Source organism: Mirounga angustirostris, unplaced genomic scaffold (assembly GCF_029215605.1).
Source record: "Mirounga angustirostris isolate CCGP_5_RB_7025 unplaced genomic scaffold, mMirAng1.0.hap1 SCAF_5, whole genome shotgun sequence".
NCBI classification, from domain to species: domain Eukaryota; kingdom Metazoa; phylum Chordata; class Mammalia; order Carnivora; family Phocidae; genus Mirounga; species Mirounga angustirostris.
The window spans coordinates 160,718,426-160,742,021 of NW_026991713.1; the positions used below are offsets into that span (position 1 = coordinate 160,718,426).

Below are 23,596 nucleotides of genomic sequence, written 5' to 3' on the forward strand. Positions count from 1 at the left end.
AACAATACGGAGTATATTGGAAAGATCACTGCTGTGATAGGGAGCTGACACCTGTTCTTAAGAAAGAAACAGTAATAAAATCTTCCCAAGGTTTTATCTCCAGTATTAAAAATGAAAAGAAAAAAAGCCATTTTTACTTCCTGAGACGTGCCAACCTGCTTCTTGCCTCGAGGCCTATGTGCCTGGTACTTCCTCACTCTAGAATACTCTCCTTGTTCCGTTTTCCAGGCCTCCTGTTGGCCTCCCTCTGTGGTCTCCTTTTAAATGTCACTGCATCGGGGCGCCTGGGGGACTCAGTCACTTAAGCCTTGATTTGGGCTCAGGTCATGATCTCGGGGCGTGAGATCGAGCCCCACATCAGGGTCCATGCTGGGCGGAGAGCCTGCTTAAGATTCTCTCTCTCCCTCTCTTTCTGCCCCCCCCCCCAAATAATAAAAAAAATAAATGTCACTGCATCAGAGAAGGCTTCTCTGATCTGGATAAGGCAGATTTTTCTTCTATTTGTTTTAACGGTGCTTTCTGCTTTCCCTTGGAAACACTTCTTGTCTTTGTTTATAGTCTTTCTTCCCTGCTAAACTACAGGTTCTCCAAGGGCAGCTTCTGTGTCGTCTTGCTCACGACCATCTCTGTAGAGTCTAGTGTGGTATCTCACGCTGTGAGTGATCAATGATGATTTTTTGGCTGCATGCGTCAGGTTGTTCCTCCCGACTCCAAATCGATACATTTGCCACTGTTAATTGCTTGGCTTGTAGCCTACCTGCAGAGATCAGAAACACGTACATTTCGTTGGGCCAGGTAGGAACAGTGACCAATGGGAGCTCATACCTTGACCCAAAGGGAACAGGTGCCAAAGTGGATCGGCTGTTTTGTTGCCTTCCAAGCAAAGTGGACCCAGTGTGGGCCTGTCTTACAGTCTTGTTGCAAAAGTTTTAAAATCTTGAGTTTATGAGTTCCCTTCCAATTCTTTAATGTTGACAACACTTTTTAAAAGTAAACACTTCTATTGTTCAAGACACTCAATGTGTGGGAGCTGGACCTGGCCTGGGTACCACCGTTGGTCTTTGGAGAGAAGGTCAACCACGCATGCCTTGTTACCCTGCTCAGACTGCACGAGGAAGAGAGAATACAATCCTCAGTATCATTAAAGAATGCTTGTTGAGGGCGCCTGGGTGGCTCAGTTGGTTAACTGACTGGCTTCGGCTCAGGTCATGATTCTGGAGTCCCTGGATCGAGTCCCGCATCGGGCTCCCTGCTCGGCAGGGAGTCTGCTTCTCCCTCTGACCCTCCCCCCTCTCATGTGCTTGCTCTCTCTCATTCTCTCTCTCTCAAATAAATAAAATCTTTAAAAAAAAAGAACGCTTGTTGAAAACCAGAGGTGAAAATAGGGCAGCCAGAATGACGAAGGGTCTGAAACCGTGCCATGCACGGAGCTTTTGCCCAAAATGCAGGTCGGTGCATGTGACTTTTCAGCTTTGCTGCCCTGCAGCCATTCTGGTGCCTGATTTATCAAATAAGAATTTGGACCCCAAAGTGCTGCAGGAGTTATGACCACAAACACATGGGTGATAGGTAGGGAATGAGGCTGATTATTAACAAATACATTGGTGATTTATGCACTCACGTGGATGTGGTCCTTCTTCCAAGTAGACCCCTGAGGAGGTCATAGCTCTATTCCAATTACATGGCAGTGTCCCAGCTATTCTGGGAATTGCTCTTTGGAAATTGCCATCAGAGCCTGAACATAATTTTTAAATGTCCTCAGTTGTGACAAATCTCCAGATTTGATTCTTTGAAACAGCCAAGAATTATTTGGAGCTAAATCTGGTGAATTAGTCCAATGATTAAGCTTAACAGTACTGTTTAGGGCCACTGTGATATGCAATCAAGCCTTAACAAGAACACGGCCAGGACAAAGCATGCAAGGATCAGACACAGGCCAGTGGGGAGGAGGGAAGGACACGGGACCAAGTGGAATCCCACTTAGTCAGGGTAGGATATGGGCTTTACTTCTCCAAAATGCCCAAGGTATTAAATCCAAAAGGCAAAGCAGAATCAGACATGGTTTAGAAGGCCTGGGATGAGCCGGGATTTACAGAACGAACCAGAATATTGGTGTCAGGTCCTCCTGTTTCTTGGACTGAGAGCTCCTTTTTTAGGCAAGTCTGCAGGGTTTGCTCAGGGGCATGGAGAGCAGAGCCAAGCTCTGGTAAGAGGATTTGTAAGAGTAATATACAAATTGGTATGAGTAGGGGTTTAGGAGAGACCGCCAGTGATGTGGGGAGGATAGAACATGAAGCAGGTTGACCAGATGGATGAACATGCGTATCATGACAGAAGCTTGGCACTTCAGTGAGCTCCTTACTAAGTCCTTCTCTGCCCAAGTGGTCTGCTTTCTGGCTTTCTTTACATCATCTTACCACTCTCCCCCTTGCTCTCTGAGCTCCAACCAGAAAAGCCAATGAGTGGCTTTCTTTCTGTTCTTTGAACACATCTACTTCTTTTCTGCTCTGGGGCCTGTGTTCTTGCTGTCATTCTTCCTAGAACGCATTTACTTTCAACTTACACTTGACTGGCTCTTTCCCATGTAGGTCTCAACTCAGATTTTAATATCTCCTTGACCATTCAGACCAAAGTAGTTTCCCTCCCTCCCCCCAGTTACTTTTCACCCAATACCCTGTTTTGTGTCCTTTGTAGTGTATCCAAACTCGCATTATTTGCTCGCTTCTTTCTTACCCACCTGCCAGCACTAGAATGGAATTCAGTGAGGGCAGGGTCTTTGTTCTCTCATTGACCCTCAGAGCTGTAACCGTGCATGATGCGTGACAGGTGCTCCGTCAATATCTACAGAATGAATCCACACATGAATGATAGCTTGATCCATCAGATGGAATTAGCCCCTTGAGTGTGGAGGGGAGAGAATTCAGGGAATGAAAAGAATCCCCCTGTGTCACTTGGTCCCAGAATTATTTGGCAGCCAGTTTTAGATAATGGGGGTTGTCCCATTTGATGGGCTTTGGAATTCAGGAGTAGTATAGGTCCTGGGGCCCCAAACTTGGGGACTAGGGGAGGAGAAACAGGAGCTGATAGAGCGTCCATCACAAAATGAACAGTATAAAACAATGGATCCTGAAAAATCTGGCCAGTAAAAGAATTCCAGAACGAAGTGAGTCACCAACAAATGAACACGTTCTGAATGTTTGTTGGGCAGTTCGTCTCTCACGGTTATAATTACCTGTCTTACTGTATTTGTCTCCACTTGACAGCCTCAGGGAGAAGGGTCCTCTGCCATTCCATATCCGTCCTCAAAGAGTATTGAAAGAGCTTTTCATCATTCCAGGCTGACTTATTCTTTGAAATAATCTGTGCCTCTGTAGAACTCTTTCTGTGGAGCCTTTATTTTATATTAAAATGTACTGTGATGTGTGATTCCTACCCTGTCTCATCTTTATACTCTGCAGTACCTGAAGAGTGTTTTCTTTACCTTAAAAATTAAGCAAATAGACCAAGCAGTTCAGAAAACAGTCCACTTTATCAACACGAAGTGGTAACAATAACCATAACCATAACACTAATAATAAAGCCTGGAAAACAGAGCCTCTGCCAGCCACCAACCATCAACCATATTCTCAGCACTGGGACATTCTTAGGCATTAGGGGCAGGCCGGAGAATGGAAACCTTTGTACAGAGATACCCACCCCCCACCCCCCACAAAGGGATCTGGAGGGGATGGCTGTTCCAATAGGAGGCATGGGTTAAATACATCAAATTCATTCATTCTCTTATTCACTTACTCACATAGAAAGTGCTTTGTGACATTTTGGGGCTGTTGAGGTGATGGGTGGCTTTATTTCTCTTCTACTTCCCCGACTTTTAAATTGGGATATAGCACTTCTATTAAAAAACGAACTAAGAGCTGAGGCTCCTTGTAAAAACAGGATCATTCTTGTCAAGCACTCACAGTCAAAGCGGGTGGCTGAGCAGAACCCCAGACTCCTTTATGGACCCCGTTTTTGAGCTCTGTTATCAAATTCCAATGTAAAACCAACAGTGACATAATCGTGGTAATAAGCAACAGTTTGTGTACCATTTTGCAATTTTCTGAGGGCATTCGTGAGTAATCTTATTTAATCCACAGGACAATTTGGGGAGATGTGAGAATTTTGAGACTGGGGCAGACCTGCGGGTCGTTCCTGCTCTGTGGTTTGTTTATCCTTATCTGCTTGGCATTTTCCTACACCCAAGCTTAAGTGTACTTTGTCTATTGAGGTATTTAACTATAAATACCTTTCAGATGATTTGTTAAAATGTTATATAAGCCCTGTGTCAGCAGTGGTGCCCGGGAAACCTTTCTTTATCTAAGAGACTCAGTGACATCCCTGTTCCTTGTCCCTTCCTTTCTCCGTACCCCCACCTCTGAGTTACTTGTTGTTCCTTGCTGGAACAGCCTTCTTTTTCCACGTTTGTCAGAAGTTCCTTGATACCCGGAGGTAGCACAGGGCTGAGAACGTCAGCAGAGAGATCAGCCATCAATAAACGAGCCGCATCTGGGCACCAGGAAACCTTGGTCTCATTCTGAGCCCTCCCCTTTCTCCTGGCTGCAATTTCAAGTGCAAATTCACTCTGCTCCGTTCCTTGGTTTTCTTGTTACTCATTCATGCTTTTGAACAAGGTGGGTTTTTTTTTTTTTTTTAATGTTTACTCCCCTCGCTCATGATCTTTCTCTCTCTTAATCGCTCTCACTCTCTCTCTCTCAAATAAGTAAATAAAATCTTAAAAAGTGGCACCTGGGTGGCTCAGTAGGTTGAGCATCTGCCTTTGGCTCAGGTCATGATCCCAGGCTGGTCCTGGGATGGAGCCCCGCATCGGGTTCCCTGCTCATCAGGGAGTCTGCTTCTCCCTCTCCCTCTGCCCCTCCCACACTCATGCTCATGTTCTCTCTCTCTCGCTTTTGTGCTCTCTCTCTCGCTTTTGTGCTCTCTCTCAAATAAATAAGATCTTTTAAAATAAATAAATGTTTAATTTCCACTAGTAAAGTCTGACCATATCATCCTTTGTGAAATGAACAGATACTATAGACAAGGCTAAAATCTCCACAAGCCCCCACCCCCAAGTCTACCTCCCACCCCATCCCCAAGAGTGACCGCTGTTCACACTTTGGGGTGTAACCTATTGGACCACCCACTGCACAATTACAAATATTTGGCAGCAGAGAGGCACAATATACAGTATTGTTACTTTGAGTAGGTGCATTTAAGAAAACTACAACATGCTTGCTATGTCCTATGATAGTTTGCTTTCTTGGTCCATTCTCAACACAGTATCTTGGGAATATGTACATGTTGATGCATTTCTCATTGTTGCATGGTATCCCATAGGTGACTGCATTGGAGTTCGTCTACTTCTTCCTCCAATCCTGGATAGCTGGGCTGTTCCCAATTTTTGCTGTGGTGAGCATCTTGCAGTGCACTTATCATATACCTTCCTTTGTGCTTGGATGAGTGTTTCTCTAGGAATATACTGAGAGGAATTGTATATCACAGTATAGAAGTGTCTCAGTGTTTTAAAGATCATGCCAAAGTGCCTTCCAGAGCAATCAGGCCAATTTCTAGTCCTACCCTGTCATCACGAATTTTTGGTATCATCGACTTGATTTTTCTGATCCGCCAATTGATTCTCTCTTTGGTGCCATCATGGCTGATTTGTGAATCCTGGTGAGTTTCTAGTGTAGTTTCCAGGACGCACCTTGCCTCCTGCCGATTTCCCAGTACCCAGTCTCCCCACGTTGCCTTCGTGTTTACACTGACCTACCCCTCATCTCTCCTTTATTCAGATACAGGCTTCCGTCTTACGGTCAGAACGATCCTCTGGCACTGATGAAGTATTTGCTGAATTCACTTATTAATTTCCCAAATGCGTCAATTAGAAGACATCCTTTATCCCAGCACAAACACATTCAAAATGAAGTCATCATTTGGTCCTACGCATGGCCTCTTTTACTGCCAGACTGCAGATCCCCAGTCACTCCCAAAGGAAATCCAGGCAGTCTTTGCTTAATACCATGGAGAGACTTCACCAGCATGTTCTGCTGCCAGGCACGGTTCTGCGGTTCAAGAAACTCTCATTTCTCGTGCATCGATTTTGAAGGTGATGGTATAGACAACCTGTCGAGAGAGCTTGCAACATCCAGATGTTTCATCCTCCTCCAATTACGGGAGGCTTTGGGGTTGTAAAATTACAGTGAAGATATGGAGGGACACAGGATGAACACCTGCCATGTAGATGGACCATATTGTCCTGGGTTGAGGTCATATTTCCTGGTTGGTAATAACAGATTGATAATGCAGTCCCGCTGCACTGTTGCTTTATGAGAGATCTGTCTTGGCAAAGTCTCAGGGAAAGCAAGTGGGAGTTGAAAGGGCTGATGTAAAGGAGAAGGATTAGTTCTGTTCTTGTGTGCTTTCGGCAACCAGAATAATCCTTTGTCCTCATTGCTATCTGGGCTGTTAGCCTAGAGCATTTTTTCATTCAACCAGTTTTACTGAGCATCAAGCTTATATCAGAGACGGTGCTAATGCTGGTGATACAAAGAAAAGGGCAGGGGGGAATAAAAGACCTGGTAATTGCCTTCAGGAAATAGACAATTTAGTAGCAGAGACAGAGACTAATAAAGTTTCATGAAGAAGTGTGAAATTACAACTATGTGAGTGAAATGAAAGAGAAATGCATGGTGCTCAGGACATTCAGCACAGGAACAATTACCAAAAGCTCCGGAAAGGCTTCTAGAAGGAAGTGACAATAAAGCTGAGAGTTAAGTAGGCAAAGAGTTAGTGAACGAGCATTTCCAGCGGCAAGAGAAGCATGTGTAAAGGTCCTAGGGCCAAAAAAAGGAGTAGTGCATATTCAAGAAACTGAAAGAAGGCCAGTGTGTTTGGAAGGTCAGTGTCGGGAAGTACTGTACAGTATGTGACTGGGGAGCCTTCGGGGTCCAGACAGAAGGTATTTGGATGATGTTAAGGATTTGTGGTCTTACCCTAAGAACAAAAGAAAGCCACTGATGAATGTTAAGTGTATGTGTGGTAATGGGGGACAGAGGTAGTGACTCAGTTTGTGTTTTGAAAAAATGACTCTGATTGCAATGTAGAAAATAGAAGTTGTATTATTTCATGTCTTTGCATGGAAGCATTTGAAGACTCTTCATTACTCTCGGGATGAAATTAAAAGTCTTTAACATCATTTCTAGGATATTTCCCCATATGGCTAACGTCAACTTTAAAACCTCATTTCCGCAATCCAAAGGAGCCAGCTATTGCTAGGATAATGCTGTGTAACAAACAGTCCCTGAAGCCCAGTGTCTTACAACGACAAGCGTTGTTTTCTCCTTCATGAGTCTGAGGCAGCTCTGCTTCAGCCTCCAAATCAGATTCAGGTCTGGTCTACTTGCCCATCCGTCTGAGATTCATGCAGCTATGTGAATCATGCTTTTTCCATAATAAATCACAAGAGTATGAGAGGCCAGCAAAACCCCAAAAAGCAAATTTAAAGTCTCTGCACCTGGCACCTCTAATAGCATTTCATTGTCTAGAGCAGGCCCACATCAGTGTGGTGGGAAGGATAGCTCTTCTTTGAAGGGGCAGGCATAGGGAAAAAGGGCATCAAAGGAAGGAATGAAGACCATACTTGCTCTTACTTCATTGTAGCTATCCAGGTGGTCGAGTGTAACACTGAAGAATACAGGTTTGGAGGCAAGGCTTTGTTACTTTGAAACCTGGCTTTGAAACTTCCCAGCTGTGTGAGTCTGGTTAAGTTAGGATCCTCCTTTTGCATCAGTTACCTCATCTGTGCAAAGAAAATTAACAACAATAATTATAATAGTATAATAACACTTACCTACGTCAGGAGGACTTAGTTAAGTGCTCAGAGAAGTTATTAGGTGTTATTAACATAGATTCATCTCTTGGGGTCCCTGGGTGGCTGAGTCGTTAAGCGTCTGCCTTCGGCTCAGGTCATGATCCCAGGGTCCTGGGATCGAGCCCCGCATCGGGCTCCCTGCTTGGTGGGAAGCCTGCTTCTCCATCTCCCACTCCCCCTGCTGTGTTCCCTGTCTCGCTGTCTCTCTCTCTCTGTCAAATAAATAAATAAATAAATCTTAAAAAAAAACACATAGATTCATCTCTTATTCAAAATTAGTCATGTTTTGAAATTTAGAAATATTATAATTATTAAATTTTAGGGGCACCTGGGTGGCTTAGTTGGTTAAGTGTCTGACTTTGGCTCAGTTGATGATCTCCAGCTCCTGGGATCGAGTCCTGCATTGGGCTCCCTGCTCAGTGGGGAGTCTGCTTCTCCCTCTCCCTCTGCCCACCCCCCCCCACTTGTGCTCTCTCTCACTCTCAAATAAATAAAATCTAAAAAAAAAGAATTACTAAATTTTAGAAAGGCGGTGTGATACAGCTTACAGTACATAACTTCCCCCATGGGTTCTGGGACAATAAGCTATCATCAAACTCTTGTCTTTTCTGCCACGAAGCACCATCATTCACACAAGGCGGGAACAATGATAAAATGATACACGCTCGTATATCAGATCACCATTCTGGTTTTCAGGGCATTGTGGATTTTAGGATTGTGAGTAAAGGATGCCGGCTGGTGTTAGCTTTGAAATGTGGCGGGTCAGTGGGTCTTCACGTGTGCGAGCCACACTCTTGTCTTGAAGTGCCCTTCCCGACCCTCTCCGGGTATAAACTCTCGTCGTGGCCTGATCCCAAATGTCACCTCGTTTTTGTTTTTTTTTTTTAGATTTTATTTATTTATTTGACAGGGAACACAAGCAGGGGGAGAGGGAACACAAGCAGGGGGAGTGGGAAAGGGAGAAGCAGTCCTCCCGCAGAGCAGGGAGCCCAACGGGGGACTTGATCCCAGGACCCTGGGATCATGACCTGAGCAAAAGGCAGACGCTTAACCGACTGAGCCACCCAGGACTCCAATCATCACCTCATTCTTTGATGCCCCATTATCCCCCCAGCTGGAAGTAATTTCTCCTGCTCTAGTGCCCTTGAGACATTGATCTCTCTGTACCCCCTTGTTCTAATTACTTGTATTGATTCTTGAGTTTAGGGATTGTGTCAAACTCCAGGCACCCCATAAACGTTCTTGGATTCAAATGCTATATATGCTTCCATCTTCTTGCCCCTTCTTCTCTCACACCTGATGCTGCTGATGACTACTACAGACCCCACCGCTGGTATCCACTGAGCATCTGCAAGGGTACCAACCACGTGCCAAGCATGCACATTCCTTGCCTGGCTCGATCCTCACACCTGCCTGCATGGAGGCTGCTAATAAGCCAATTTACAGAGGGGGAAACTGAAGCCAGGAAACTGGTCATACCTTGCCAGTAAATAGACGCGGGTGTCTAGGGATGAGAGGACTGAATTGGCAATGGGCCCAAAGATGCTCTGCATTCAGATGGTATTTGTTACTCTCTCTGACTCAGAACCACTCGGATATGCTGCTTTCCAAAGCAGGTACCATCTACTGAGTTGTTTTTGAATGAACAAATGAATCTTTTCCATGTGGACCTTCCTTCTGTGGCATCTGTGTGTCAGAAAACAAGAGCCAGACAGAAGTTAAAGCAGTAAAGGCAAATTTTGTTCAGAAATGATTGCAATTGGGAAAGAGAGACCTCGGTACAGTACGGGGCTCCATCCCAAATACAATGAGGAAAGGAGGGGTGTGTAGCCAAGCATCAGGGTGGGGGGGTCAGTGGGTGGAAAAGTACTAAGAGGAAATATCAGGGGTAAGGGGGAGTGGTTCTGGCTAAACTGGCTCAGGAGGATTCTTGCTGAAGACAGACCAGGGTAATAAGGCATCAAGGCTAGGAGGATGAGGAATCTGATCTGGTATCAAAGGTGGGTTTTTTTTGCTAAACTGACCCTGCATAATTGTGGCTAAAACTGGACCAAATGGGGCAAAGATAGAGCCCGAGTTTGGGCATGGTCCAAAGTGGAGCCTACCAAAGTTTGGTCAAGGAGCAAGTCTTGTCACAGAGGGGACGATCATCAGGGTCTCCTTGAACACCCAAGGAGGCCTGTGTGTCCTTCTGCATATCCTTTCACAGGACAATTCAGATTAAAAGTTCTTCCCAACTTTCCACTGTTTTTACCAATTTGGGACATCTGTTCACTGACCCAAATTCTGATCTCTTAGGGAATGATTGCCTCGTCATCGGTGAGGGACATGGGCTGGAGGGAAACTAGGCGGAGGTGATTAAGGAACACACATTCATTCACGTCCAGGTAGATGACCCACCTGGCTCCCTGGCTTTGAGTGGCCCTTTGGTAAGGGTCTTCACCTGCCCCTCTTTCCCACGACTGGTTCCCATCAACATGCTCTGAAACCTCACCCCTCTAAAATGTTAACCCTTTGGACTAGATCTTAATTCATCTTTGTACTTCTCCTCTCCAGGGCTAACATAGGACCTGAGTTCTAGGGGATGCTCAGGCAGTATTGATCATGTATGCAAAAGAATGATTGATTCATCAGATGGATAGATAGGTGTTTGGAAGGAGGGATGGATGACCAGATGAATGAGTGAATGAATGATCGAATGAATGACAACCGTCACATTTCTTGTTTGATGCCATATAGATCTGACTGTCCTTTGCCTGAAATGTTTATTTTTAACACAATGATCACACTTACCATTGTTATTGAAAACACAGCATGTGGTTCAACTCCTCTGCCCCAGCCTGACTGGGCACCTCTTGTCCTGGGCAGCACGTAGACTCCTAGCACAAGCTGCTTTTGTAGGAAGCAGGGATTCTATCCCAGGCCGTCCCACTGGACTTTCTAATTAATCCCTCCCTCTGTAAAGGCTGACCCCCCCTGCTGCTGGGGCAGAGGCCTCCCAGCGTCATTTGGTTGTGGGTAGAGTTGGAAACCGAGGAGGGCTTTAGGTTGGACACTGCATCTGGGCATCTAGGGTATGCCTAGATCAAGCCTGAAACAATAAATACACAGCAGACCAGCTTGGACCCACTGCCCATCTTGCCAGTGGGAGGCTGACTGTGGTTCCTGGCTCTGCTCATCTGGTGCAGGATCTGCAATGCCTAGAAACTGGTGTCCGGCATCCCAGCGTGTGAAATCCTGCTACAAGCTGGGTGATACTGGGCAAGTCATTTAACCTCTCTGCGTCAGGATGGAGATACGGGGCAGTAAACCACTGGCACGCTAATCACGGGGAACTGTCACGTGGTACAACACACCCAAATGGCAACTTGAAGAAGGTTCAACTTCCTTAGCGAGGCAAATGGGCTCTGATTATATGGGCCCTTGCTTTGCATTCTGTTTTTCAGGTTCTAAGCATTATTTGTCAGCCCTAGGGGATGAGGTGGGCCGGCCAGAATTCTCCTTGACTTGAATTCTCTAACCATTTGGCAGCCTCTTAAAAAAAGCAATGCACTGTCCTATCTTTCAGCAACTTCGTAAGTGGGAAAGAACACTGAAGCACTCAAGCATCACTTCTGTCCAGAGACTTTTCTAGATCCTAGCTCAGGGGTTGGCAACCTACTGCCCGTGAGTCAAATCTGGCCTGCCCCCTGACCTTGTATAGCCCATGGGCCAAGGATGGTTTTTACCTTTCTAAAATGGTTGGAAAACAGTCGAAAGGAGAATAGTATTTTGTGATACATGAAAATCCTATGGCGTCCTGATGTTAGTGCCCATAAATAAAGTTTTCTTAGAATGTATCTGTGTGCCTGTTGGTTTATGCATTGTCCACAGCTGCATTTGAAGTTCCAACAGCCGAGCTGTGGGGCGTGACAGAGATGATGTGGGAGATAAAGCTGAAACATTTACTCTCTGATCCTTTACAGAGAATGTTTTCTGAGCCGTATCCTAGGGCACACTTTTGTGTGGGCTATTGAGTAAAAGAAATGTTCCGTTCCGTGGGGAGCTCACAGTCCGGGACCTCAAAACCATAGACTGTTCCTCTGGCTTCCTCCAGGAAAGGAATGGCTGGTTTAGGAGGTTGTGCCTTCTCTGACCTTGGGCATTTTTAGGGGCCAGCCATGCGTCCATGGGCAGCCAGTTCCCTAGAAGGGATCCAAGCCCCCGATTGGCAGTTGGACAACAATATTTTAAATCCTGGTGTTACTGTTTTCTAGCTTCTTCACCTCCCTGGCTCAAGTTCCTTCATCTAAAATGGAAATAACAGTTGTACGTCTCTCAAGGGCTTGAGGCTTCACTGTGAGGCTTATATTGCAGAAGCAGGACAGGCACTCGGCCCCAGGCCTGGCATATAAAAAAAAGTTAAAGTATGCTTTATTATTATTCATATTTTTAAAAATGTATTCTCTGTCTCTTACGGGCTGTGTGATTGAAGACAGGTTATTCCACGTTTCGAAGCCTTAGCTGCTTCATCGGGTAAATGGTGCCAAAAATGCAACCTGCTTCACCGAGCGGCCAAAAAAGCTTAAATGTCCTCCTAGCTAGCACATTGCTGCAGGTGGTAAGCATTCAGTGGCTGTCTTCTTAAACCTCTGTACTTCCTTGCCACGCCAATGTTCTGTGAGTTCGCGGTGTCCAAAGAGCTTTCTACTGTGGCTTTCACTTCCGGACTGCTCATCTGTCATCAGCCACATGTCATCCCACATCCTCATCAGGCATCTGTCATGCCTCTTTATGGATCGTCCAAAGCCCTTTGAGGGCTGGGGTCTTGTGCGGCACTTCTTATTTATCTAAAATTAAGGTGAAGGCAAAGCCAGCTTGAATGATTTAAATATACAAATTGCATCCTGGCATGGTTTGATGTAGCTAAGTCCTGGCTTGTCTCCCAGGATTGGAGACACCGAGTACGTTATGCTTAGATGGTGCTGGGGAGCAGGTGGGGAGGCAGGCACCAAGGTATGATGGCTTAAGGGGCTGCCAGGGAGGAGCTTTGTGAGATGCTATTTATGGTTCATCAGGAACCCAAACACCTGCTCCTGGGTCCCCAGCCTGTGCCACCCGGCTCTGTCTTTCTTACTCCTTGGATACTGACAAGCTGGCCTATCAGAACCATTTTCCCCTTCTTCCTTAAAAATAGCATGCTTGACCTTGTAGGGCCACTCAGAATAAGAACTAGATCTCCCAGTTTCCTTTGTTAACATACATGAAGCCATGTATATTCTGCGTGGGGGTGGGGGGCAAACTGAAGTATCCTGTGGAAGTCCCAAGACATGTCCTTTAAAGGGAGGGGACTCACCCTACTTCATTGTTTTTTTCCTTCCTGCTGGCTGGGATGTGGATGAAATGGGTGGAGCATTCGTGGCCATCTTAGATCATGTCTTAGATTAGGGTTTTCCAGGAGAGCAGACTCTGAGTCAGAGGTTTAAGAGAAAGTTATTTATTTGTCAAGTGACCCCAGGAAGCACGGGGATGGGGAAGTGAGATAGAAAAGGAAGGAAGCTAGTACAAATTGTGTTAATGAGCAAATTATGGTAGATCCATGATGCTGGGGATCTCTGGGAAATTGTGTAGTGCATGCTTCAGAGGTGTTCTGCTTGAAAGGAAGGGGAGCTAGGGTATTTATACACCAGTGCCTCTCTGCTGTTGGTGGGCCATTACTCCCTGCCACCCCTAGGCTTTCTTCGGTGGACTGAACATTCTGCTGGGGCCAGAGAAAGGGGCAGAGAGTCTCAGATGCTTGCAGCCAGGAGCCGTCAGCATATTTGGGAATGATGCCTGCTTACAGGATATAGAGACCCTGCACTTGATCTTAGCCAACAGACCAAGAGCTGAGCATAGCGGAGCCTTGGTCTCCACTGACTGTGGGGCCATCGTAATAAGGCTTGGACAGCTTACCTTTAGAATTTATGTCAAAGAGAAAAAATCTATTTTGCTTACGCCATTGGCCAAACCTAATCCCAAGTCACCATTAAATGATGATGGTGATGATGGTAATAAAGAGAATGGGCACATACTGAACATGATATTGGAATCTGCTTACTTATTATTATCTGCCCCCCCCCCCCCCCCATGCACACGAAGGTAAACTCTATGACCCTTTCTGGCTCGTTCATTGCCTTGTACCTAGTAAGGTGTCTGAAAGCTCTCAGAAAGTATTTATTGAGGGGTGCCTGTGTGGCTCATTCAGTTGAGCATCCAACTCTTGATTCTGGCTTAGGTCATGATATCAGGGTCGTGGGATCAAGCCCTGTGTTGGGCTCTGCACTAGGCACAGAGTCCGCTTGTCCTTCTCCCTCTGCTCCTCCCCCTGCTCTCTCTCTCTCAAATAAATAAAGTCTTTAAGGAAAAAAGAAAGTCTTTATTGAATGAATGAATGAATAAGTTAAAAAAAATAAAGGAGGGCACCTGGGTGGCTCAGTTGGTTAAGCAACTGCCTTCAGCTCAGGTCGTGATCCTGGAGTCCCAGGATCGAGTCCCACATCGGGCTCCCCGCTCAGTGGGGAGTCTGCTTCTCCCTCTGACCCTCTCCCCTCTCATGCTCTCTCTCACTCTCTCTCTCTCAAAATAAATAAATAAAAAAAATCTAAAAAAAAAAAAATAAAGGAAAAGCCAAGATGTGAACCCTGATCTGTTTCCAGCTCCCCAGCTCTTAACCACTATCCAATGGGAAAAAGTTTAGAAATCGTGTTTTATAAATGATTGAAGGAAGCCAGTATAATGTCAGAGAGCCTGAGTCTTGGCAGAGGCAGAAACCCTGCAGGGGATGAAGCAGTGAATGCGCTTGTGAGGTAGTTTTCATAGAGAGTCGACGTGAGGAGCTGGGCCAGTGTCCCTTATAGCAACGGCCAGTAGCCGCTTGTCACCCGGAAACCGTGAAGTCCAAGGCTGGGCTAGAGGTTGGGTGGTCCCACATAATGGGACTCAGAATGGGGCATTTCTGAAAAACCCCTCCACGCTCCTCTTGATCTGCTCAACCCGGGGTGGTCCCACATAATGGGACTCAGAATGGGGCATTTCTGAAAAACCCCTCCACGCTCCTCTTGATCTGCCCAACCCGGGGTGGTCCCACATAATGGGACTCAGAATGGGGCATTTCTGAAAAACCCCTCCACGCTCCTCTTGATCTGCTAAACCCGAGACTGGATAACCTTAGAGGCACCTTGGCCCCCGGCACAGGTGCATTCACCTAAAATTGTTTGGCAAAGTCTGGTTGGCAGATGGTTAAGGATGCTGTAGGGAGTTACGGCAGTGCACTAGGGGACTAGGTGAGACAGGTTGGGAAGTGTCCTAAAGGTGCAATAAACCTCACCTGTAGCTTTATAGTCTTTGGCATGACTTTCTAATCCACAACTGGCAAGCGTCCTTTCTTTCTCTGTGCAAGTTTGTATTCACTGTTTCTCTGTTTTTCCTGGAGTAACACCCTTTCCAGAACCCAACTAGTCTCTGGCCAAAACTATGTCAGTGGCTGACCCCTAAGCTACTGGAGGGGAGAGGTGAAGAAGAAATAGAAAATAATATGAACTGCTTTGATTTCCTGCAGATGCCTTGGGGAAGCAAGAGGATGATGTGATTAGGTTTGTGTCCTTAAAAAAGGGGGAGGAAGATCTGATTTAAGCATGGGGTTTGGTGTTGGACCTGGGTGAAACTAGAGAGAAGGAAGCTATTGTAATATATTTCAGTAGGGAGAAGACCAGAGCCCCAATGGGGGTGGTCGAAAGGAAGGTGGAGAACGGGGACTCTGGAATACTCTCTGGTCAGCACTCGCCAGGGCTCCCCACTAGCATCCCTTCCCAAGGCCCTCCGACTCTTCCTTTGGAGAAAAGCCTTCCCGCGTCTCAGCCATGTAGCACATCACCAGCTTGAGCCCCTTTCCCCACATTTTCTCTAGTAAAGGCCAGGAAAGGAAAATAATTGCACTGGATTCGGAGCAGTGGGCACATCACTACAGGGATCTGTTAATTAAATTTTATCTGCCGCTCTGTAGCCTATGAAAAATCAGCGAACCTTCCCTGGCACACTATACACAGGTGCTTTAAATTTGCAAAACAGCCACGTGACGAAAAGAAGCTCCTCACTGGGCCACGTTCCGGGCTTCCTGGGGGCCTGCTGTGCCTTCTGAGATATAGGTAGATGTGGAGACAGACGGATGTTTGTCAGCGGGTGTGGGGATGGACAAGTACTTGCCTGGCTTTAGACTCTTTTCTTCAGAAGGTCTCAGACCTCGGAGCAGCCGGGCTGGTGTTGGTGCGGGCATGGGGGCTGGTCAGCCAGAGGGAAGGCTCGCTCTAAGTCACGATGGTGCACCTCTTTCTGCAAGGACTCTGCCTGCCCGCCATGTGTGCCAGGCACCGTTCTCAACTCTGGGTAGTGGCCAGGGAACAAGCCTAACGGAGTCAAATTAGGGATGGAGGCAAATAATGAGGCAATAATAAATGTTCAGAATAATAACTACTCTGATGAGCCAAATGCCATGGGAATTTCTGGCTCTCGTTACTGCATAACAGCGGTGAAATTTAGTGCCTTAAATGATAGCAATCATATTTTTGTTTACGATGCTGCAGTTTGAGCACAAAGCCATTTGGAAGACTTGACTCTGATGTACAGGGCACCAGCTGAGCTGGCTCGTTGGGGCCGGAGGGTCTTCTCCTAAGATGGCTTCCGTCACAGGGCTGGCCAGCTGATGCTGGCTCTCGGCTGGAGCTCAGCTGTCGGGAGGCCAGTTCTCCTCCGCATGGCTTCTTCTCATGGCCGGTGTTGGCTTGTCCTAGCATTGTGGTCTCTGGGTAGCCAGGCCTCTTTACGTGGTGGCTGCCTTCCCCCAAAGCAGAAGCTTCCAGGCCTTCCTAAGGTCTGCGCTCAGACATCCCAGAGGGTCCTTTCCCTCACATTCTGTCACACGGGCCCCAGGGCCAGCTCCGAGTCAAGGTGCAGGTAAATGGACTCCCATCTCTTGACGGGGTGGTGACAGGGTCATGTTGCAGAAGAGGCTAGGGAACGGGAGCTATGGCCACTGCCATCTTTGGAAACACCACCTGCCACAGAAGCTGTCTGGGGAGGGGGAGGCACAGCCTGAGAAAGCAGGCATCATGAGGGAGAGTGAGAAATAAATCATACTGGGATCAACCCAGGCCCTGAAGCGATCCTATGGGATTCATAGTCCCGGTTTCTCATGTCTGCTTTTCTGCAAGAATCAGCCCAGGACCTGTCTTGCCCCGGAAGTACTGTGCCTTGAATTGCTTGGGATATAAGATCGGAGGGTCGGAGTTACCTGCCCACTGTGGCTGCAGACTCACACTGTGATCTTGGCCCTGGGATGTGATAATATCAGAGCCTGGGCCTCCGGATCTTATCATGGGGACCCTAGTGGTAGGTAACGTTAGCAAAATACAGAGCTGTCAGGGAGTTGAAAAGGAGGTAATACACGTTAAAAATCAGAGTTGACGTTTCGTTCACTTGCCTTGCCCAGCCCAGCACCCCTCCCCGGGAGCTCCAGGAAACTGGGGTGATGGTTGTTTGCTGGGCTTAATCCTCTCTGCTGAGAGCGTCAGAGGATTAAGTTGAGCATTTGGACTGTTCTCCTCACTGCCAGTGCTCCCGCCTCTTGCAGCCCAAAGTGTACCTATTCCAGCACATAGCAGGGCACGTCAGAGGGAACTGGCCTCAGAACGGTCCCTGGGGTAGTTTACTGTATCTTTTTCATCTCCCGCGTGGTTGGAAGAAAGAAGAGAAGAGGATCCATTCTCTTGAGTGAATCTGAATGTCTAGGATAGTGATGTGATAGTAACCACCCCCACTTACAAAAGTGCCCAGCAGGTACCCTGGAATCTGTCCAGTGCATCCTTATTCCTTCTACTTGGGATCCAGGGGAGTGTTGAAATGCTGTAAGAAGCAAGTAGAAGGAGGAAGGCTTCAGAGCCCCAAGCTGAGCATGGGACGGACATGCTTATCGTGCCTCTGCTGTTGTGTCCTTTTCTAGGTGGTATTCCTTCTGTCTCTTCTCCTGTTGTTTTGTACCCATGTGTTTTATTTCTTTACCCCTTTCTAAAACATTCACTGACCACTTACTTTGCCCCATACCTTTTGATAGATGACAGTCCCGCAGAGATGAATGTCATCCATTTCCTGCCCTGGAGGAATAATACAAATTAGAATTCATGCTAACTACACAGCGTATGTTTCTTATCGGGGGGAAGGAGTGATGATATGTCTGTGTGCATTGCTGTTTTCACTCCAGCTTACCCTCCACTCAGATCCGCGAATCTAAAACATTATGTGGTTGAATTATCAGAGTGACACGATGAGATCCATTTCTGTTATGAGGATGGGAGTACCTAGATCATGTGATGTGTTTCTGGTTACACAGCAAGTAAATGAAAGAGTTGGACCAAAAAAACCAAACAAACCAAAAAACTGTTTTCCCTGACTTAAAAGTTTATATTATTAACTTTCTTACTGCACCATCTCCTAGCTCCCAATTATATATGTATATTTGCTCTGTCAACCACAAAGAACAGTATGCAGGGTATGATGGCGTTGTTGATATTTACAAAATAAAACTCATTGGGCTTTGAGATGATTTGCAAGGTTATTGGTCACGAATTCTGTTTAGTCAGGTGTGATTGTGGTATGCGATTATAAAAAGAAGAGAATTGTAGACAGATAGTTCTTGAACACACTCAAGAGCATCTTCAGTAGAATTTCTGGCATGGGCAGCTGTCATATATACTTGGGGAGGACACAAGGTACAAACTTGTGGATCTCATCCCCAAATATCCAGGAAAAAGCAGAGATAACCCCTCTGGGGCTCACTGTAACTGTTGGAACTGCTAAATATGATATCTATCATGACAAATGTGAAGAGAGTCATAAAAATATGAACAGAGTGAGAAAAAAAAGGAAGAACATAGATTCTAGAACTCAGTAGACCTGGGTTCAATCTCAGCTGTGCCACTCATTGGTCTTGTGACCTGGGGCACATTGCTTATCTTCTTTTGCCTCAGTGTTCTCATCTGTAAAGTGGTTCTGACAACAGTATCCACCTCATTTCGTCAGGGTAATTCATTCATGCTAGCTTCCATTAAAAAAAAAAAAAAAAAAAAACACAATAAACATTTCTTCCCCATACAAATTGATGAAGGTCTCACATCTTTCCTAGATGGTGCTCCTCCAAGTAGTAACTCAGGGATCCAGCTGTGTCCCTCATTTGGCTTCACTACTCTGAGCTCCTTAGCCTTGAAGTCCAGACTTGAAAACATGGGGAAGGCAAGATAGACACTTTGCCCCCTCACCCTCAGTGACAGATATAGTTCTCCTTTCAGAAGATTGATGTCCCACCAAACCAAGGCCGGCTGAGAGGTCTGGAGGTGTCATTGGGGAACACTAGGAATCTCTCCCACACTCTCTCCCCGTTGCTGTGATTAAATGCATTAACACACATACCATCACTTAGAACAATGTCCAGCACATAATAAGTACTCATTACATACTATGAGTACAACCATGATCCCTCCGAGATGCAGAGAAAAATGTAGTCCTATCAAAACAGAGAAAATGCCAGGGTTAAATTCTGGGGCAGCAGTAACAACAAGAATAAAATCAAGTCCATTCTGCAAAGTAAAGGTGGACTTTGAACAAATGCAAAATAACCTACTAGAGGTCACGTTGACATCAGCCCTATACCCTAAGTTGTGAGCACAGCAGTGCGGTGGCCTGAATTTTGAACTTCCAGATTTTGCTCATGAACCATGGACCAATGTCCTTTTCCACACAAGGCTTAGAATGTCTACCCATTCTTTGCCCAGCTCTGGGTCTTCATGCTCTTGATGGTTGAAGATGCATGCCTGCAGCTTCTAGCTTTTCTTTTCTTTTTTAAGATTTTATTTATTTATTTGACAGAGAATGAGAGAGAGAGAAAGTGCATGCACACGTGTGAGAACACAAGCAGGAGGAGTGGCAGAGGGAGAGGGAGAGGCAGGCTTCCCGCTGAGCAGGGAGCCTAATGCGGGGCTCGATTCCAGGACTCCTGGATCATGACCTGAGCTGAAGGTAGACAGACGATTAACCGACTGAGCCACCTAGTTGCCCCAGCTTCTAGCTTTTCTACCCCTGCCTTAATTAGTGTCCCGGATTGACTCTCCAAAGTACTGTTCCCATGGATGGTCTTGGCCCTGGAATACTGGGACTATTCCCACTATATTCTAAAAAAGGAACCTCGGCCAGTTATCGGTACAGCTAGACCTCAGACTTGCCCTTCTCACTTCGCATCCAGAGCTGTTTTTACTATCTCTGCCTGCCCTATGAATTTCCCCTTCCTAGACAGACCAAATAACTTCAATGATTTTGATACAACAGCATGTACTCCCATAGGGAATTCATCAGCATTTTATTCCCCAAATCATCAAAGAATTTAGAGCTGTCATGCTGGAGGCAAACGTCCTTCCGTTTTAGCTCTATATCCTTGTCCTTTGCAGACCCGAAGGTATTTTGGCTGAGTCAGGACAGCCTTGCCGGGGATCTGCTACCATGGTGGGAGCAGAGGGGCTGGTGAGCCGACTTGGTGTTCTTTGTGGGCAGGATTTAATGAGTGCTCTTGACAATGGACCATTCAATATAACAAACTCAAAGAACAACATAAAAATGTACAAGACATTGGGTGCTTAAAATGTGACAGATGCTATTTTAAGTGCCTGACATGTTTCAATTAATACATTGCTCATGGCAACCCTGTGGTGTCCCATTTTGCAGAGGAGGAAACTAAGACATATTTAAATACTGGCCTAGAGTCCCACAGCTAGGAAATGGTAGAGTACTTTTGATCTCAGTCAAGCAGACTCCAAAGCTTGTGCTCTTCAATTCCTGCGGGCCCCAGCACTCAGTAAAGGATAATTAGTACCGTGCTTCGTGTATATTCTTTTTCCAGTTTCAGTCCTGAAATAAACACATCCCCAGCAGTTCAATCATAGCCCACACATCACTCTGTTTTCCTGTAATTTTATGTAACCTCAGCTTATAAACATTTCTTCATGTTGCCATTATCTTGTTGAGGATAGGTTATGATTCTAAGATATTCCATATATACATCACTTTACTTAACCACTTACTCCTTTTATTTCACCTATTCTGCAAACATTTAATAAGTAGCTACTATATGCCAAGCAACAGGCTCAGCATTAGGTACATAAAAATGAATTAGGCAGTCTCTGTTTTAAAGACATCCACAGGTGCGTGGGGGACATCGTACGAGATGAGAGAAGGTGCTGAGTTCACCTGTAGAGTTGTGCATGGAGTGTTCTGTGTAGCAGAGGTTTTGGGAGGCTGGAGATGGAAGGACCCCTACCCCGTGCATCTGGAGGCTGGCTCATTTCGGGGGAGGTGCGTTGGAGGTAGCGGGACATTGACTGCAGCACTGGGGGGCCTTGGCAAGGCAAGTCCACTCATGGAGCCCTGAGCAGTGGGCCCCCACCGTCTTCAGGGCAGGATTCCTTCCCCACAGTGACGTCAACAGTCGGGACAGGTGGTGTGAATTCCCGATTTTGGATTATTTCACTCCCAAGGGTCACTGACTCCACAGGCTTGAGCATTTCCTCCTGTGGAGAACTCTGAACCTCCCGCCTATGAGCTTCATTGCTGTCTTTCCAGCATGCTTATGTCTTCAAATAGCTTATTAACCGAAAATTCCCCTTCTCACTGTCTACCAACTTGGGGCATTTTATTCTTCATCCCAAATTATAATGAACAAAATATTTACTTGATGGCAACATCGTGTCTTTAAAAAAAAAAAGATTTATTTATTTATTTGAGACAGAGGGAGCATAAGCAGGAGGGAGAGGGAGAGAGAATCTCAAGCCAACTCAGCACTGAGCACAGAGTCCAACACGGGGCTCGATCCCATGACCCTGAGATCATGACTTGAGCCAACACCAAGAGTTGGACGCTTAACTGCGCCACCCAGGTGCCCCAACATCGTGTCTTTTTACACCATACAGACATCTTCAAAGCACTTCTCCTGTACGTTATTTAACTTTGTGTCCCCATTTTGGAGAGTGGTAGCTGCCATTTACTGAGTGCCTCCCATGTGTCGTAGCATTATTCCAAGTGTGCCGTGGGAAGCATCTCACTCAAACCTCAGAGTAATCCATTGAGATGGCAGGATTATTATGCACATTTCACAGATGAAGGAACTGAGGCCCCAGGGGGGTTAAGGACCATGTTCAAGGTCATGATGAGAACATTGAGCTGGGTATTTTGCACTCATGCCATTCTGACTTCAGTGCCCACACCCTTAACCACGACTCTCTGTCTGCCTTTCACTGTGTAATAATGTTCTGATTCGTCCCCATTGGAAGGCTGCTGGGACCGGTGTCTTTCTCAGCAATAAGCCAGAGAGAAAGCATCTTCGGACACCTGGGAGGGCCAAATGGAGTGGCCATGCGACATCCAGCGCCACACCTCCTTCCTTCTCATAGCAGAAATGTGGCTAGCTTTGTGGCAGGGAGAGAGACTTATAGACATGCTTGCTCAGTTCTGTCTGAGTATCAGGTGGTACAGGGCAGGGGTGGGGGGCCATGGAGAGGGGGATATGCCTGGAGCATGTTGCATAGAACCTTCTAGAAGAAGCAGCTCAGGGACGGGGGGGCTCTAGTTCCAAGAGGATGTGGCTGGGCAGACAGTGGAGGTAGAAGATTTCCTACCTAATTTTGATGGATCTGTTCAGAATTCTGCAGATTGGTGGTTCCCAGAATGTGGTTCATGGACGTGCAGCATCAGCATTGCTGGGGATCTTGTTAAACACAATTTCTGGGCACTTCCCTAGACCAGCAGTTTCAGAACCTCTACAGATGGGTCCCAGGAGTCTGAGCTCCAAACAAGCCCTCCAGGCAATGTTGGTGCCAACTCCAATTTGAGACCCACCAGTCCAGAGCACGAAATGTATTTTATAGTTCTTATTTTAAAAATCAGAAAACGGAAGTATTGTAGCTTTAGCCTATGAATCATGCAGCGTTCTATTTGGAATATTAGGACTTGCGAAAAGAAAAGTTAAGAAAAGTCCCAGAGCCTGTCCTTAGCAGGAGGTAACTATTACTAGGGTTTTGGTGTGTTTCTCTTCGGGCCATTTCCTCTCCGGATCATGATAAGGTTATTTATCATCACTCGTTTGCTTTAATTTTGATGAGTTCATCTGAGAAGCACCTCCTGCACTCAGTGGGACGAGGAAGAAGGTGGCTGGAGAGAGAACGGACTCAGAGGTAGATTGGAGCCCCTCGGGGGAAGTTCTCAGCTCAGAGCCCTGTGCTTGTGGGGGACTTGGGGGGAGGGTTGCCTGGGGTCAGGCGGGCGTCCAAAGTGCCTTGGAGGCAGTGCCCCTGGGCCACTAATCCGCCTCTGAATGGGGGACCCTCTTTATCATTCTTGTTAGATGGGATAAGATTTATATCAGCTCAGAAATCATTGCAATGATCAAAATATGTGAAGGGCTGTCAGAGGGAAGAGGGATTAATCTCTCTGTGATTACAGCAGAGGTGGGCTGCTCTTTCCGGGGAGGGACGGAAGAGGGATGGATGCTCGTGGGGGCAGATTTTAACTCGGGGTCAGGAGGAGCCCTCACAATGAGAATTAAGCCACTGTGGTCCTACCGCCTAATGCAGCGAG

At 46.4% G+C, this 23,596-nt stretch overlaps 1 protein-coding gene across 4 annotated transcripts in view; it reads left to right on the forward strand.

Moving 5' to 3' along the window:
* HS3ST4 (heparan sulfate-glucosamine 3-sulfotransferase 4) overlaps window positions 1-23,596 on the forward strand; it is a 405,289-nt gene that overhangs the window by 222,424 nt on the left and 159,269 nt on the right. Inside the window, exons 4-5 of one of the 4 annotated variants that reach the window (XM_064592870.1) lie at window positions 5,377-5,448; window positions 5,832-8,787. The exons of the other annotated variants lie outside the window; for them this stretch is intronic. Coding sequence (XP_064448940.1) covers window positions 5,377-5,448; window positions 5,832-5,903 — 144 coding nt within the window. The 3' untranslated portion in view covers window positions 5,904-8,787. Of the gene's footprint in view, window positions 1-5,376; window positions 5,449-5,831; window positions 8,788-23,596 lie in introns of those variants that run through there. 4 annotated transcript variants of the gene reach the window in all.